Genomic DNA, 17,556 nt, shown 5'->3' on the forward strand with positions numbered 1-17,556 from the left:
AGCTTTGCACTAGCAGGAACTGGGTCTTTTTAATTAATTACTTCAGGGCCTTGTGGTCTGCCACAGTGTAGATGTCATACTAGACAGTGATGGTGCTCGTCAGCATGATGTCTACTATGCTTTTGCAGTTGTTAATGAGGATTGAGGGTAACTGATTAATTTTCCTTAGCCATCCCAAAAAGTGAAGGTGTTTTGGAGCCTTTTTAGCAAGATAATTAGATCTTGTGAACCATTTTTAGTGATCTTGAAATCTTAAAAATGTAGTTTTTCTTTACACAGCAACTCCAGAAATGGCAGTAAAAGCTTGACCCCTACAAAGTCTCCTGAAGATCATACTTAGCCACTTAGGTTTGCTTATTTTTCTAACAAAACAAGATTTTTCCCTCTTCCCTTGTGCAGCATCCTATGCAGACATCATACTTGGCATTGTGTCAAGTCACATCAGGACTATTCAAAAGAGGCCAGATCTGACCATTTAGATGTCTTGTGAAGCTCGCTCCTGTGTCAGTTTGCTTGTTGTCTTGTAAAGTGTGCAATGTTACTAAAGATTGACTGAATAATTGATACTTCTTAAATATTGGCTAATGTATCTTAATATATTTTTTTTACATTTCTCATAAAATACTTTTAGTTAGTTTATTTTGTAGAAGATAAAATGGTGTATTAATTTTTATATTTTAATTTGAACCAAATGAACAAATATGAACACTGCAGGTGAGAATGAACATTTATAATATAAAGCTACAGATCCAAACAGCATCCCCAGAGTACATGTGAATTAGCTCCCTAGCGTTATCTGTTACTGTCCACATCTGCTTTAAGACAACCACCATTGTTCAAGCTCCATTGAAATATACAGTGACACAGTTGACTGATTACTTTGCTCACCCCCATCATACAGTGCTTAGATTAGTATTACATATTAAAGGAATACTCCACCCAAGAATAGTTTCTAGTGATAATCAAGAAAAATGTTAATTTCATGTTTTCATGCAAAATGGAGATTTAAAAAAAAAAAAAGCTTTTGATAGAACAGATGCCTGTGGTGTACATATCATGTCATCCAGCAATATGCTCACAATGCCCTCTGCACATGTATTTTTACTAAAATATTGTTAAATATGTCACTTCCAAGAAATGCTCTTAGGAACTAAAATAGAATGCGCTCAGTCCATTGCCATTTTTGTCATGTTCCACATTTATATGCATTTAGTGGGGTCTGATTATCATCACTGATGAGACAGAATACTGGGAGTATTTTTTGTGCTGATGTGTTATATTTCATGAGACCTGACAGCCTTTATTGGCAAACAAAACACACTATCTTTTCTCCTCCACAAAAATGTACAATATTTAATCTCTCAATTATATTTAAAATGATACTTTCCACTGTTTCTCTGGTGCTTCTATCCCACTTCATTTTCTTGATTTATAAATTGAGTTAGGCAAGTCATTTTATAGATATGCAAGAGAAGTGGATCACAAATTTGGACTAATAGTGGAGTATTGAAGATAAAATAGCTCTTATTCATATACTGAAAAAATCTTTTAAAGAAGATGTCATGTGGGTTTAGAGAAAGGTCCCACAGACCACATGCTGTCTTTATAGTTAACAACAGATTTAAAATATCAAAAAATTTAAGTGCTTTTGATTTGGACCTTTTCTTATTAGTATTTACGTAGATTTAATCAGCACATGCCATTTTAAAATACAAAGCAGAGTAATAATATGGGATAGTTAAGTAAATAATTTTAACATTCACAAGAATATTGTTCTTGATAGTGGGTATGCCCTTTTGGCACTTCTACTATACTCTTCTTGATTTGAACCCCAGTACTTACTCTGACATATTAGCAATCTAATTTATTAAGCTACTAAAGAAATTGTTTAGCCCATTGGTTTTAAAGTTGTTTCAAATTGCTCTTACATTTTCCTCAGTTTTATGTCTTTTTCTTTTTCACTGTATGTTCCCTAGTTTTATGACATTGTTTATGGTTATGGTGACATAATGTTATATAAATAAAGGTAATGTCTTGCATTACAAGACATAAGCAACAAATGAATTTGTTGTTCATTGCAGTCTCCTAAATTGTTAGAAATGTTTCTTGAGCTGCAGACATGACAAAAAATTAATCCACTAAAACAAACAGATTTTAATTAATATAGGCAATCCTCAGAACAGAAAGCTGAGTTTCAAAAGGTGTGCTATTAGAACAAAGTACTTGGGATGTTCCACATGACAGTGACACAAATTAACTGATGATCGAGATATCCTTATAGCTTCGTAAACAAGCAAAATAAGTTTTCCTGAATCCTCTAGGTATTTACTCCATAGTTCTATGTTACTCAACATTTTAAATCATATTTTTTATTTTTTTATTTTTTTTTTAAGTTTTAACAGAGTGTCAGCATGTGTGGGATTTTACTCAAAGTGGTAACTTTGAGGTCACATACGTAACATATATAACAGTTGGTAACTGGAGTCACCATAAAATACCTTCACAATTTAAAATTGAACCACAGAAAACTGGCTGCAAGTGGGGCAGTCCAAAAGGGTGTAAAGCCTTAAGGAAAAAAAGAAACTGGGGTTCTAAATTTTAAAAAGCAAGTCAGTTAAACTTAAATAAAATAAAAACTGTTTAATCATCAGCTGTAGTTGGTTACTAATTGAAAAAGTGTCTGGAATGAAAACCAACAGCTACTAAGGCTCACCAGGATCAGATTTTCACATCCCTGATTTATAGTTATCCAGTTATGTGGAAGAATCATTTTTTTAATATGTTTATACTACCTAGTTGTTCTAACATGTTTCTTTATTTCAGGCAGAATGGGCAATAGCCGGAGAGCTTTGCAAATGATAATGGAGGAGCTCTATGATGTAGACAAAGCGATTGAGTTTGCAAAGGAACAGGATGATGCTGAACTTTGGGAAGATCTAATATCTTATTCAATTGACAAGCCACGTAAGTTACAAAGTTAAATGTTTTTCACGATAAGCTACCCTGCTGTTAGCAACTTGTTTGTATTAATAAATGTTTAACTGGGACTGAAAACTGCATTCCCCCAGCAATTAAAGTAAAGTATTTTGCCACAACCTCAACAATTTACACTGTAAGTACCATTGTATGTGAAAGTATGTTTGAAATACTTGTTCGTGTTTCTGTAGTGGATTTACTTCCATTATAAAATGTAAGTCTTTTGTGTTCTTAGCTCTTATTATGATGTATACAAGATATATCATTATACAGTTTAGCCTATAAGTATTTGGATAGTGACACAATTTTCATAATTTTGGCTCTTATGTGCCACCACAGTGGATTTGAAATGAAGAAATAATTACATGATTGAAAGTGTAGGATTTCATCATTAATTGAAAGGTTCAACAGAAATATAGTATGAACCATTTAGAAATGACAGCCATTTTTATACATTATCCCCCCATTTTCAGTTGCTCAAAAGTATTTTGACATTTGACTGACAAGCTGTTCCATATCCAGGTGTGAGAAGGTCCCTCATTATTTCATTAACTATTAAGCAGGTAGAATGTCTGGAGTTGATTCCAAGTGTGGAATTTGCATTTGGAAGCTGTCACTGTGAACTCTCAATATGAGGTCCAAAGTGCTGTCCATGCAAGTAAAAATAAACCCATCCGAGTGAAAGCAGAAACACCAGGAGTGGTCAAATCAACCACCTGGTACATTCTTAAAGAGAAGGGATGCACTAGTGAGTTTAGAAACACCAGAAGACTTGGACAACCATGGAAGGCATTTACGCTGGATGATCGCAGAATTCTTTCCTTGGTGAAGAAAGTACAATTCATGACATTAAGCCAAACCAAGAACATTCTCTGGAAGGTAGGCCTATCATTGCCAAAGTCAAGAGCAGACTTCATGAAAGTAAATACAGAGGGTTTACCACAAGGTGAAAACCATTGGTAATCGTCAAGCATAAAAAGGACAGATTAGACTTTGCTTGAAAATATTTAAAAAAAAAAAAAAAAAAGTCCAGTTTTGGAACAGTTTATTTTGGACAAATGAAATTAAGAACAATATATACCAGAATGATGTATAGAGAAGAATATGAAGAAGAGAAGGAATGGCTTATGATCTGCAGCATACCACATCATCTGTGAAACACGGTGGAGGCAGTGTTATGGTATAGGCATGTGTGACTGCCAATGGAAGTATGGCAGTGTAGAGGGCTATACTGTCTGCTCAGATTCAGGCAAATGCTACAAAACTGAAAAATGATGCTTCACAGTACAAATGGACAATGAGCCAAAACATACCGTGACAGAAACCCAATGAAGAAAGAAATGGCTTATGATCCAATGAATAGATAGATAGATAGATAGATAGATAGATAGATAGATAGATAGATAGATAGATAGATAGATAGATAGATAGATAGATAGATAGATAGATAGATAGATAGATAGATAGATAGATAGATAGATAGATAGATACCACATAATCTATGAAACATGGCAGTTTTATGGCATGACCATACATGGCTGCCAATGGAAGCCATTCACTGGTGTCTATTGATGATATGACTGCTGGCAGAAGTAGCAGGATGAATTCTGAAGTGTATAGTGCTATACTATCTGCTCAGATTCAGCCAAAAGCTGCAAAACTAATAGCATGAGGCTTCACAGTACAGATGGACAATGAGCCAAAACATAAAACGAAAGCAAACCAAGTGCTTTTCAATGCAAGTAGTGGAATGTTCCTCAATGGCCAAGTCAGTCAACTGACCTCAACCCAACTGAATATGCATTTCACTTGCTGAAGGCTAAACTGATTGCAGAAAGTCCAATGAACAAGCAGCACCTGAAGACAGCTGAAGTAAAGGGCTGAAAAAGTATCACTAGGGAAGAAACCCCGCACTTGGAGATGGCCATGGGTCCCAGACTTTAAGCAATTATTGACTGTAAAGGATTTTCAACCAAATATTGAAAATGATCATTATATTTATAATTATGATAGCTAGTCCAAATACTTTTGAGACCCTGAAAAAAGGGGGATCATGTATAAAAAGTCTGTCTTTTGTAAATGGTTCATACAGTGTTTTTGTTAAATGCCTTAAATTGAAACCGCAAGTCTACACTTCAATCACATCTTGATTGCTTTATTTCAAATCCATTGTTGTCGCGCACAGAGCCAAAATTATGATAATTGTATCACTGTCCAAATACTTATGGCCCTAACTGTATAACTAATATACATATGTATATACATTATAATGTATATACAGTACAGATAGAGATAGATAAATATATAGTGCATTCAGAAAGTATTCTGGCTCCTTCAGTTTCTGCACACTTTATTTTGTTGTACATTTAATTTTAAATAGATAAATTTGACATTTTTGCCTATCAATCATTATACTCATTAAGCCATAATGACAAAGTGAAAACATGTTTTTAGAAAGGTTTTCTACATTTATTAAAAATAAAAATTAAATCACCCATTCTTATAAGTATTCAGACCATTAATTTGGTACTTTGTAGAAACCCCTTTGGCAATATATAATACCCAGATCTGCACTTTTTCAGATATTTATTATAAATATTGTTTATTCTTTAAATATCCAGTTGCCACAACCAGAAAGTATTTAATCCCTTAGACATCATGGGGTAACTGATGGAACTGACTTTAACAGCAATAACCTCAACTTAACACTACTTGAAGCTGCACTTTAGATCTACACAAACTGAGAACAAAGTGGGAAAACTATTGAGTACTAATCAAGGAGCTTAACAATAGTACTCCTTTAAAATAGTTGCACTTATAACCCATAGGCTCAGCAGTACCTGTTTATGCTTATTTGTGTTTACTTGTTGAGACACAAAAACTGTGTAGTCTCTGGATGGATTCAATGGTCTGAATTACATTTATATAATGTAATTAGTTGTTGTCATCTGCTATTTTTAATATCTCAGACTGTAACTTTCTGTTACATTGAAATGTTTCATTGCATTGCTGTTTTTACTTCTATAACTTTTTATTTGTTTTTTTTAAACATAGCTTTTATCACAGGCTTGTTAAACAACATTGGGACACATGTGGATCCAATTCTTTTAATCCACAGAATCAAGGAAGGCATGGAAATTCCTAATCTTAGAGATTCACTAGTAAAGATCCTTCATGACTATAATCTACAAGTAAGTACATGGTTTGCTCTATCGTCACTTGGTTTAAAATAGTTACCTGTATGCTACTTAACTAAAATACATTGTGTAAAAATATAAAAAGGGTGTTTTGTGTCTAAGTTTCAAATATAACAATATGTATTTGTATAGCCGCCTTTATAACTGTCTAAAGCGCTTGCAGTGGTAGTGGATATGAAAAATTCTATATAAAGTAAATATTGATTTCCATAGATAAGTCCTTATCTGTGCCAAATAAGATTGATAAGGCAAGCATAATGAAAATGTGAAGTATGGTGCCATACTATGTTTCAAAAAATTGAAATGATTTGGTAAGGTAATCTTTCTGAATGTATAGCTCATGATGTCCTGTAAGAGTACTATACAGAAAAGATGAAAATATGAAATATATTAAACTTATTCTGTATAATACTCCATACTGTTGGGGTATTTAGTAAACAAATAAAACTGTATTTTAATAATTTTTATGAGTGTTATTTTTTGCCATATTACATTAACCCATCTTCCATTAAACTGTGCTATACTGGCTAGAGCCCATTTGAGCAGCATTGCAGGCAAAACACTCAGCAACTGTGTACAGAGCCAATAGTGCATTACAGGACATACACTTCCTTACTTAAACCGATTGAATTTATAGTCAATAAACAACCCAGCACACACATCTTTATGTTATAGAAGAAAGTTTGAGTATTTAGAGAAAAGCCAAGTTTGACATGGGAAACGTATGAAAAAGCTACACCAAAAGTGCCCAGACCTGAATTTCAACCCAGAAGTCTATCTAGGACTAAATTTGACATGCCAAATATAGCTTAAAACCAGCCATACTACACATTTTACAAATAACTGTAGATTAGGGATTTAAGCTGTTATTGTTTTTTTCCGCTTGTTTTTTCTGTCATATTTTCTTCTTGTTAAATATCAATTAAAATATTTTATTTGCATTTTGACATAAGAATAAATGAAAGATGTATGATATGGGTTCATGCAGTCTTTTATTCTTCAATCTGAAAAGATTTTGAAAGGTCCGAAATAGAATGTAATCTACATGAAAGACCTAGACAGAATATGTCTAAGTATATTTATATACGTTTTTTTCATTGTGGGTATAATTGCCATTTTGGAATAAAAGGCTTGTTCTGACATTTTATTCACTGTACGCCTGCATAGATTTCCATTAAATAAAATTTGAGGTCAGTAAAAGATAATTATTTTAGACCTTCATATTACATACTTAATAATGTATACTTAAAGAAAAATGTTCTGAGTATTGGTGTGATACTGGGAAAAGCAAAGCAATTGTTGAGGAAGGCAAAAGAATAATAAGGTAGATTAGTGGAGGCCACATTGTTGTGACCTACAGTATAAATTCTTATGATGTAGTTTTTATGTAAATGTGTACAGTTTTGCATAATTTTTAACTATTTCAACAATAATGGGCAGAGTGGTGGCTCTGAGCAGAAGGATCTGCGCTGCTGTCTGGAAGGTTGCCGGTTCAAATCCCATTACTTCCAGAAGGGATCCTATTCTCTTGAGCCCTTGAGCAAAGCTCTTAACCTGAAAATGAATCAAGGGGTGCTGTACAATGGCTGACCTTGCGCTCTGACCTCCAAAGGTGATGCAAATAGGCAGTTTCTCCTCAGGGATTAATGAATTATTTCAAAAATCTGCGCCTTATATAATAATGTAATAAATGTGGTGGTGTTCACTTTTTTCACTACATTGTCCTATTTCACAAGATTATAAACAGTCATCTGAGTTGCTAATGCTGCAGTGTCATTAACCTCAAAAGAACAGGTATGAGTTCTAATGTTACAAGACTAAAGGAAACCCAGAAGTATAGTACAGGAGTTTAAATAGCAGTTTTGATGTTCTACAGCAGGCCAAACAGACTATTGGTTTACATAATTTCAATAGCCTGCCAGTACCTCTAATTAACTGCTGAATCTGAAAATGAAACCAATAACTCCTGGATGTAGTTGAAGTTGCTAAAAGGAGAAAGTAAAAAGAGAATAGAAGAAAGAAATGGATTGAATTTCATACTTGGACTTGGTATGGACAGGTGGCCAAGTCACATCAAAAAACTGTGGCCTTGGTCCATTTCATTGCTACTTTACTATAATGTTCAGCCTTTGTAAACAAAATGTTTAGCTGAAGACTAGAATTAGTTATTGATTAATGATTTTAGTGATACATAGAGAATCCTTAGGATTGTTAGTATAGGTGATACTTTATTTGTTCCTAAGATGAAATAAACATTTTTACAGAAGTTTAAAAATATGTATATATCCTACTTTACATACTTCAGAGACTCTTACATTCTCAGATGTTATAGATATAGGTAGCTTCAGATCCTTTACACTCACCCTGTGACATCTTTCAAGTTTGAAGTTGAAACAAGTTAACATTCAGGTCTACATTGATAGCAGCATCTCTTCAGTTTACTTTAAAACATAATTCAAAAATTTATAGTAACAAGACTGGGCAAATTGTTAAAATTAATAACATTAAAAACATTAATAAGTTTAAAAATAATTGGTAAACAAAAAAAGCTTCAAAACAGGAGCGTCATTAGGTTTAATAGTAGTTCAAAGTCATGCGTATTTACACAAACACCCAAGCTAGTTCACACAGACCCAATTTTAGCCTCAGTGTTTAACACTAGGTAAAAGCAAACCTAGAATATCCAGAGAAGAGCAGTATAGACACTGGGAGAATGTAACTAAGACTTTGGATTCCTTAAGGCAATGGCTGTAATCACTAATCATTACACCTCAAATCTTTCAAAACATATATTAATGTTTGCTATCTAGAGTTCTTGCTCCTTGTAATAGCAAAAGGTGACCCTATTGTTTGTGACATAACCTGGGTTCTCTTCCTATTTGTCTTAGGCATATCTTTCTGACTCCACCTTTGATTACACCCTGGCCTTGAGGTGGCCACCTCTGACTTAACTTCTAGTAAACAAGCAACCTTTAATCTGTGTCAGGCACATCAGGCTCATGGTGGCATCTCATAGCATTTAGTTATAGTTTATTCCATCAATATCTTGTTCTGCAGTGCAAGTTCACTTTTGGAGAGAAGTAAAAGCTCCATTATTCTGTATCCTGGTCTATGTTTCCTCTAGTGGCCTAGAGGTGTGTCTTTTTCTGACATTTGTTTATTTTGCCCCAATTTAACTCCTTGATTAAGGCCAAGCATCTTACAGAATGGTTCCTTATGTTCAAAGTATTGCCTGTTTCTGTCCCATCTGGTGCTGATCTCATCACCTTAGGATGCCAGATTACACAGGTAGGATTGTAGGGCACATGACAAATTACACAACTCTATGGTGATATTCCTATACAGTTGCACATTTCTTAAGTATTGCAAGCTTTCCCTTTTTTCTGACTGCCAGTAACATGTAGCCTGACATAACCGTTTCTTCACATATGCTTTCCATGTACAGTGAGTTCAGTCGCAATCCCTGTCTTTTTTTTTTTTTTTTTTTTTTTTTTTACTTCTTCGTTCTGGCATGCTACATAAAACTTGAGACATCAGACAACCAAGCCTCTTTGCTGTTTTCAAGGTCCAAAACACTCTTAGTCCTCATAGTTATATGTATTTTATGTGCATTAGAGCCTGCCTCTGTGACTTAATACACAATCAAACCAGGGTCGACTGGATGGACTGAGTCACTGGGTATGTTGAAATGAATAAATGGAGGTCATGGGAATGTAACCCTACTGCTTCTAACTCACTGTTTATGTAAATGAAGTGTGCAAGTGAAAATCACTGGAAAAATCATGTAATGTGAAAGGTACTTTAGTATTTTCCACACTAGTTATTTCCTTTTTTTTTTTGTCTTATGTGATCACTAAAACTGGATATAGCTAAGCATTTCAGTCCAGTACAGTACCAAAGTAGTATACCACAGCAACATTATATTATCAGTGAAGCATATATGTTTAGGATTTTTTATTTAAAGTAGAATTATTTTATTGACCTCTTGATCATGAAACCTGTACTACTTTGTTTTCAGATCCTGCTGCGAGAAGGCTGTAAGAAGATCCTAGTCGCTGACTCTTTATCTTTGTTGAAAAAGATGCATAGAACTCAGACAAGAGGCGTTAGAGTTGATGGTGAGTTTTGTCACAAAATTTCAAGTACTTTTATTAAACTGAAAAATCACATCTAATTTGCTTTAAAATTACTGTCTTTCCACAGAAGAGAATATTTGTGAATCATGCCATGAAGCTATTTTACCATTAGGTAAGTCTTCATAAAGATATAACAGTAATCTAAGACCCAGGTCATTGCTCAGGTTCAAATTTTTCTTTCTTCCTACATCATTTCACACTTCCTCTTAATGATAGTCCTGTAAATTTTAACTTGTATTTCTTTTTCAATTAGTGACATAACATTATTCTGGAGTATGGATGATTGCAGATATCAGTCAAATCAAAAATAAACTTGGGATACAAGATACTGTTTGTAATTTAATGTTTTAGACCTGAGGAGTGGTGCTCTAAATAGACATGTTTTGTTTCCAAGTTTTTAATTACTAAAAGATCCCCTCCAGGACCAAATTTTTAAAATGTTCAGGCCATTCTTAAGAACACCTTAATTATCCAAATAGCATGGTCCATTAAGGGTCAATTAAAGAAATGCAGCCAAATATAGACAACATCTCTTAACTGTATATAATTGTACAATAAAACAAACCATAATGAAATTCTCACATTTCTTTTTGTGTGCAATGAAACAGCAACTCTTCTACTTTCATCTTAAAAATAACCCTGTAATGTATTTATTTTAATTACCTTACTCGCTAAAATGAAGTTCCACTTTAATACCACTGATTGCTGAAAACAAATAAGTACTGGCATGCAATTTTAGGTAGATACTTTATTCTCTTCAAGGTAATTTTGCTTAATTGTCTAAAACTCTGGCACTTGGAAAGCATTGAAATTACACTGGTGTGCTTTTATAGGTAGGAATTCTGAGGTATGAAACTGACAGTTATGAGCATTTTATGTCATTAATGCTACTAATGTCACTCTTTAAACACTCTGTGAGTGAGTGAGTCTTGGCCTTATGTCACCATAATGTATTGTTAGGCTGTCACATTGTAACCTTATTTGTTACCTTTTATTGATGCACTAGAACCTTTTCTGACCTGCAAGATATGCAGATTTTCAATGAAGAGAACAGAGATAAGAGCTCTGGTAAAAGGTTCAGTACCAGTGATTACAACTCTTTTATACAACCCCCTTTCTTTTACTTTATCCCATAAGTAATCCTCATAAGAATTTCAACAGTTCATACAGAATAGTGCAGTTTAGGAAAAAAAATTGCAGCAGCTTTGATGTAGAAGTAAATTTTCAAAGAAAAAATAAGGATTATTCACCAATGAACTCCTTCAGGGCAGATGTCGACTCTTTTTTCGAAATTCAGGGGTTAGAGGACAAAATTACCTGTAAACGGTGACCAAACTTGAGGTTAATTTTAGTTCGACTCTCTTTATTAGTAGGAAAGTTAGCTTTGTTGATTTGATCTCAGTTCCCTGTGTGTGCATTAGTAGCAAAGAGCTGCTGACACTGACATCTGGCGAGAGACCAAAGTGAATGTGCAAAGCAAAATACTTAGTGGATGACGTTTTGCATATTATCGCTGAATCGGACTCTGACTTGTTGGACACCAATTTTGATGCAACTGATTTGGAGATTGAGATTGGAAACGAAAAGTGAGGTGCCAGCATCACCTGATCATGGTGCTGAACACATTTGTGTAGCAGATGCATCTATGGCAAAGCTAGCCTGGGAGGACCGCCACTTACAATGACGAGAGGTACAAACCAGATTGGGTCGCACTGCGACTGTCACCACCACTGCCACCCACTTGCCGCACAAAAACAGTAAGGCAGCTAGCCCACCATGCATTCCTACTGGCTGTCAAGCCAGAGGTGGCAAATAGGCACCAACAGCAGCAACAACAACATGTAGCAAAAGACGTTTTATGTTGATAAGTTTGTGAAACCATTGCTTTGTGTGCTTTTCAGAAAACTGAATTTCTTGGGAAAAAAAAATTCAGCCCTCAAAGAGTTAATTCTGTGTTCACTAAAACAGCAAGCTTTCTACTTTAAATCAAGTTTAATTTTTGATGTACTATGATTAATTTTAAAAACAACCTTCTTTTGTTAATTTTAATGGCCATAAATTAATATGATTTTGTTTTGCAATCACAATCTATACTTTTAAAGCGGAAAGCAGGTATATTGTCAATTATCATTTTTTAATGTAAAGCTAAATTAATAAGTTCCAATAATTTTTAACTTTTTGTTTTATAAACAAGGCATCTGTGTGGTCACAAAACTAAAAAAGTTAATTATCAACAGTGGTACTGCTTAAGAGATGTATTTATATGCATTAAAAAAAGGTTAGTAACTATTTGGTAAAGTTGATAGTTGTAAAATAACGAAGTTTGATCACACTTTTCACAACCTTGTAATTTGCAATAGCTAAGTCCCTTCCACTCCAGCAGATCACTGAAAGCACAAAATAATTGTGGCTTATTATATTACCTTTAGTATTATTTATGATACTAACCCAGATCAACACATTTATGATATCAGTTTCTTACCAGAATAAAGGAAGCTCAGTCCAGTTAACAGCTGCAAGTTATTGAAATATTAAAGGAATAAATTGGTGTCAGCAGTGTAACAGCAGAGGGCCATCACTGATACTCAGAAATGTACATCACACTACACAAGAGTGATAACTCAAAAGGCTTTGGCATGTTTTATATCTCCTAAAACCTACTCAGCAGCTAATCCTAAATTTGATCTCTACAAAATGTCTCCTTATTGGCATCTAAAACTTATTTATAACATGCAAGCCAAAAGCTGTTAAGTACTAAACAGAAATGAATGTTACATTTGTAATGGCTGTGCTCATAAACTAAGACTCCTCTGATTGACTCCCTGAGTAACTTTTACACCAGCTACTCCAATAATCTCTAAAACATTTTAACTGCAGATACTCATCAGTGTATATTTATTTATTTATTTATTTTTTAATTAGTACTTTGTTTAGGTTTGTGAAGCGATTGTTCTGGGACTTGGTGTACAGCCTGTTAATCTGAAGGATAGCTATGTTAACCATGACACTAGCATGTAGATATAGCAGAGTTTGCCTCCACTACTTGTCCATCAACCTGGGATCAGACTCTGGTCCTTGTACTATTCTTACAATGAGCAGACAAGCTAGTGGCCTAATCATTTCCATTTCATAGGAGCCAATCCTTTACAGGTAGGACCATGATTCATTTTTGCCCCTGGTTCTCTATATCTGTTATGTATCACATAATTTGGTAAATTACTGAGCTACACTAGTATGCATTTGAATGCTAGATAGTAAGGTAGTATCCTAACTATTTATTCAGGTTGGCAAGTAATATTAGACATTTACAATAAAATAACATTTTACCTTTCAGTTTGTATTTTTGGGGTCATATGTGAAGGTTAAAATAAATACATAAGTAATAGGGAATTAAATAGCTAAATCTAGTTGCCCTTTCCTTCCATGTTTCTTGAAAGACTGATGGCATTACATTACATTCTAATTAGCATTTAGCTAGATAAAGCCTGACATTAAGTTCAAAACAGTTTATTTAGCAGAGAATAAAAAAAATAGGTAAAATAGGACTTCGGATATCTATTCTTCATTTATAGATTAAAGTCCACAATGAATGTAAATTCAAAAGTTTTTAACCTTTTTTATTATGGGGAAGTTTAAAATAAACATACAATTTAACTCTTTACACACAGTTTTACACATTTATGTATGATATTGGTTTATATTATTTTAAATTGCACAGCCCCCGCATATAGTCTTGAATGTTGTAGTAACTGAATTGCGATTATTAGTAAATGATACCACTTCTGCCTTTATTACACTTGACTTGGAGAATTTTGTATGCAGTTTGTGCATGAAGAAATTAAATTGCATGGATATGATTCATTTTTCATTAATTAACTGAAACTTGGTATTAATTTATTAAAGAGCCTTGTTGACAACTTTCATGTATACTGTAAATGCAAAGTAAATTCTATAAAGGATGAAGCAAATCATTTCCTTCAATTACAAACTGTTTTGGTTATGTTTCTTTCAGGCAGGCCTTTCTCCCACAGCAGTGGACTCGGGCAGAAACCACTCTATTGTAGCGTACATTCATGCCCACACTCATACTCACTCATACAGAGCCAATTGAGAGTCTCCAATGAATGAAACACACATTGGGGTTTGAAGGATAAGAAAAAACAAAAGTTACAATAGTCGGAGAAACTTGTGCACATATGTTGTGATTTGTCAGGTCTGTGCTCAGCAGACACCTTTCTAATTTCAGTACATTTCTTAATTATTAAATGTAAACATAAGCATTCCAGCAGTTAAAATTTAAAATAACAAGAATGTGGAATTACTGTATACATTACTGAATCTGGCTTAATAAAGGAAAATGGATGGATGGATGGCTTAATAATGTATTGTTCCAATTTGTAATATTTTTCCCTCATGTATTTATTCCAGTAAGGAAATTCAATTACAAAGATTTAAAAAATAACAAAAAAAACACATGTATAAGATAAGTGGTCTTATCATTAATCATTTTCTCATTTCATACCATTAAAATGGTTATTAGACTCAAATTATGATCAGGATTTTTTTTTGTTTTCTTTCTTGTTTACAGATACAGCCAAATCTTACAACATAGTGGTCTTCCACTGTAGACATATGTTTCATAAGGAATGTTTGTCTTCCTCAAGCACTGTAAGTACTTGTAAGCCCCCGTTTACTAGTTAATTACGCTGAGTATTAATCATCAGTGGCATCTTATGACCATCTTTGTAATATATTGTGTACATACAGTAGACTTAATAATTTTAGCTTTTGTATGGCTTGTTTATTTTTGCTGATGTTCAGAATGAATAATGTGTTAAATTGGTAGTGTATTATTTTCTTTGAAGTTACGAATTGTACAGATGCAAGTTTATATATTTATCTTATAGTTTATCTTTCAGTGTTTTTACCATGAAATTGTTTCAGCAAAACGAGTCCTTACATTTCATAAATACGTTTATAATCACAAATAGAATTTATTGTTCAGATCCAGAGGAAGAGGAAAGGTAGCTATTTAAATTAGTCAAGTTAAAAAGCTTTTTTCTAATTTTTCTTTTAGTTTACACTGTATACACATTTTTAAAAGTATTTAAACTATATATAGTTTTTATATTTATACTCTAGAAGTTTATTAATGAGGTGTGTGTTACTTCGGCATTTTTGTTTCATTTGTTTAAGACCCTGGAGGTTTATATGTTTGCAGAAAATGTTTAATAACTTAAAATTATTTTTACAGTAAATTGTTTTAAAGCCTGTGTAACTACTACTATTTTACATTACAGATTCCCCCAGTTCAGTTTTGTAACATCTGCAGTGCAAAGCGCAGAGGCCCAGGAAGTGGCATTGTGGAGATAAAGAAGTGAAAACATAAACATAAGTGGCTTTATATCTGTATATAGAAGCCCTAAAAAAGACGGAATCACAAAATAGGCTTCACTTATAATTCTGGATTCCTAACAAAAAAAAAAATAACACACAAAAAATGTTTGTCTTGTATTGTTAATTTGTTGCTGATACTACTTATATGTATGCTCACATTAATCACTTCTCTTAATTTCTAGAAAATGCATCTAAATGTATTATTTGCGTACCTTTGTATGCATCATTATATGGCATTTTACTACATGATGTTCTTAAAATACATAAAATGCTATCTCGTTTTTGCAGTCTGTGCTTTAGCACGTTATAAATATTTAATAGCACTTGGAAAAAAATATTATGTGTATGTATGTATATGTATATGTGTGTGTGTGTGTATGTATATATATATATATATATATATATATATATATATATATATATATATAATATATATATGCATACACACACACAGGTACAAGATCAGATCTAATTTGCTTATCTCCAAGTGTCAGACCTGTTATACAAAGTTAGATTGTTATCTTTAGAAAATCTCATAATTTACCTGAATAAACATATACATTGGCTGACTTCAGGTTATTTGTATTGTTTTCATTCACAAAACCACACTGACACCTTGATGGCTTAGAGACCAAGATTCTGAACATTAACAAGGTTGCCTGTTAGAACCCCAATGTTGAATGTCTGTGTCATCTACAGGCACAACTGAGTGAAATGTGAACAACAATACAGATTTCCATACCGGATCAGTTGAGGCCCGGGTCAACAAAGGCCACCACCAGTACTGGTGGCCAACAGGGTGCTGGGTGAAATTGGGCTACTCTTGGCCGAAGTAGAACAAGAGGGTGTCTAGAGGCAGGAGGAGAGGAGGAAGATTAGTACAGTGCAAGAGTGAATGGGAACTTTGAATGTTGGCAGTATGACTGGTAAAGGGAGAGAGTTGGCCAATATGATGGAGAGAAGGAAGGTGGATATATTGTATGTGCAAGAGACCAGATGGAAGGGGAATGAGGCTGAGAGAAGAGGCATTCTACGGGTGATATCATGGACATTAAGGAGCACAAGCCTGGTAGCGGGAGTCAGCGGCTCAGTGGGGTGCCCTGCCTTTAGCCAGAGGGCTACAAGGGGCCTGAGCCTAGGTGCAGCACTGAAGGTGGGCTGAACTGCAGATTGGGCACCTCATGGGGTGCAAGAGCCCATGTTGGGTTTAGTCAAGAAGATGTCTGTTTTAAAGACTGCACTCTTGCTCATGGTTTTAAAAGACCGTTTCCTGCCAGTTGTTTTAACCTCGTTTTTATGGATTCTTTATTTATTGGATTATTTTAACCTCCACATCTTACATGTTTTATTGGATTATTTATTTATTGACAAATTTTGGAGCACTGTGTTTTTTTGTACACTCTTTTGATTTGTTTTTGAACTGTGATTAATAAAAGCACTAAGCACCTTTCCACCATCCCCGTGCTTGCTTTAACTATGAAGCTAAAGTTACTATCTGTTTGCAGCTATTTATTCTTTGTGCTGCTTATGTTTAATTTGAAATTACCTAGCCACTTGCTTCTTTTTCTCACACATACTAGAGCCATTCATATTCCACATTATCACTACTTGCAAAATGCCTGTCACAATACAGGTACACTAATCAAATTACCTGGCACACTATTATTCAACTGTAGCATTTGTTGTGTGCTCCAAATAGTTAATTCATTTTGAATCACTTTTATTTTCACATTTTTTGACAAGAGAGATTCTATGGTTAAATGCAGTTGAATTTTGCCTGGCCTATTGCGGGTATAGTAGTCAGATTCACTGGCAAATTTGGCACCCACATATATACTTATACACACCTG

General features: G+C 34.0%; 1 protein-coding gene across 1 annotated transcript in view; it reads left to right on the plus strand.

Moving 5' to 3' along the window:
* vps41 (VPS41 subunit of HOPS complex) overlaps window positions 1-17,162 on the plus strand; it is a 198,518-nt gene extending 181,356 nt beyond the window's left edge. The window contains exons 24-29 of the mRNA XM_028803981.2: window positions 2,824-2,964; window positions 6,031-6,167; window positions 10,192-10,291; window positions 10,377-10,421; window positions 14,898-14,977; window positions 15,610-17,162. Coding sequence (XP_028659814.1) covers window positions 2,824-2,964; window positions 6,031-6,167; window positions 10,192-10,291; window positions 10,377-10,421; window positions 14,898-14,977; window positions 15,610-15,690 — 584 coding nt within the window. The 3' untranslated portion in view covers window positions 15,691-17,162. The remainder of the gene's footprint in view (window positions 1-2,823; window positions 2,965-6,030; window positions 6,168-10,191; window positions 10,292-10,376; window positions 10,422-14,897; window positions 14,978-15,609) is intronic.
* Window positions 17,163-17,556: the final 394 nt, after the last annotated feature.

Source organism: Erpetoichthys calabaricus, chromosome 6, assembly GCF_900747795.2.
Source record: "Erpetoichthys calabaricus chromosome 6, fErpCal1.3, whole genome shotgun sequence".
NCBI classification, from domain to species: Eukaryota; Metazoa; Chordata; class Cladistia; order Polypteriformes; family Polypteridae; genus Erpetoichthys; species Erpetoichthys calabaricus.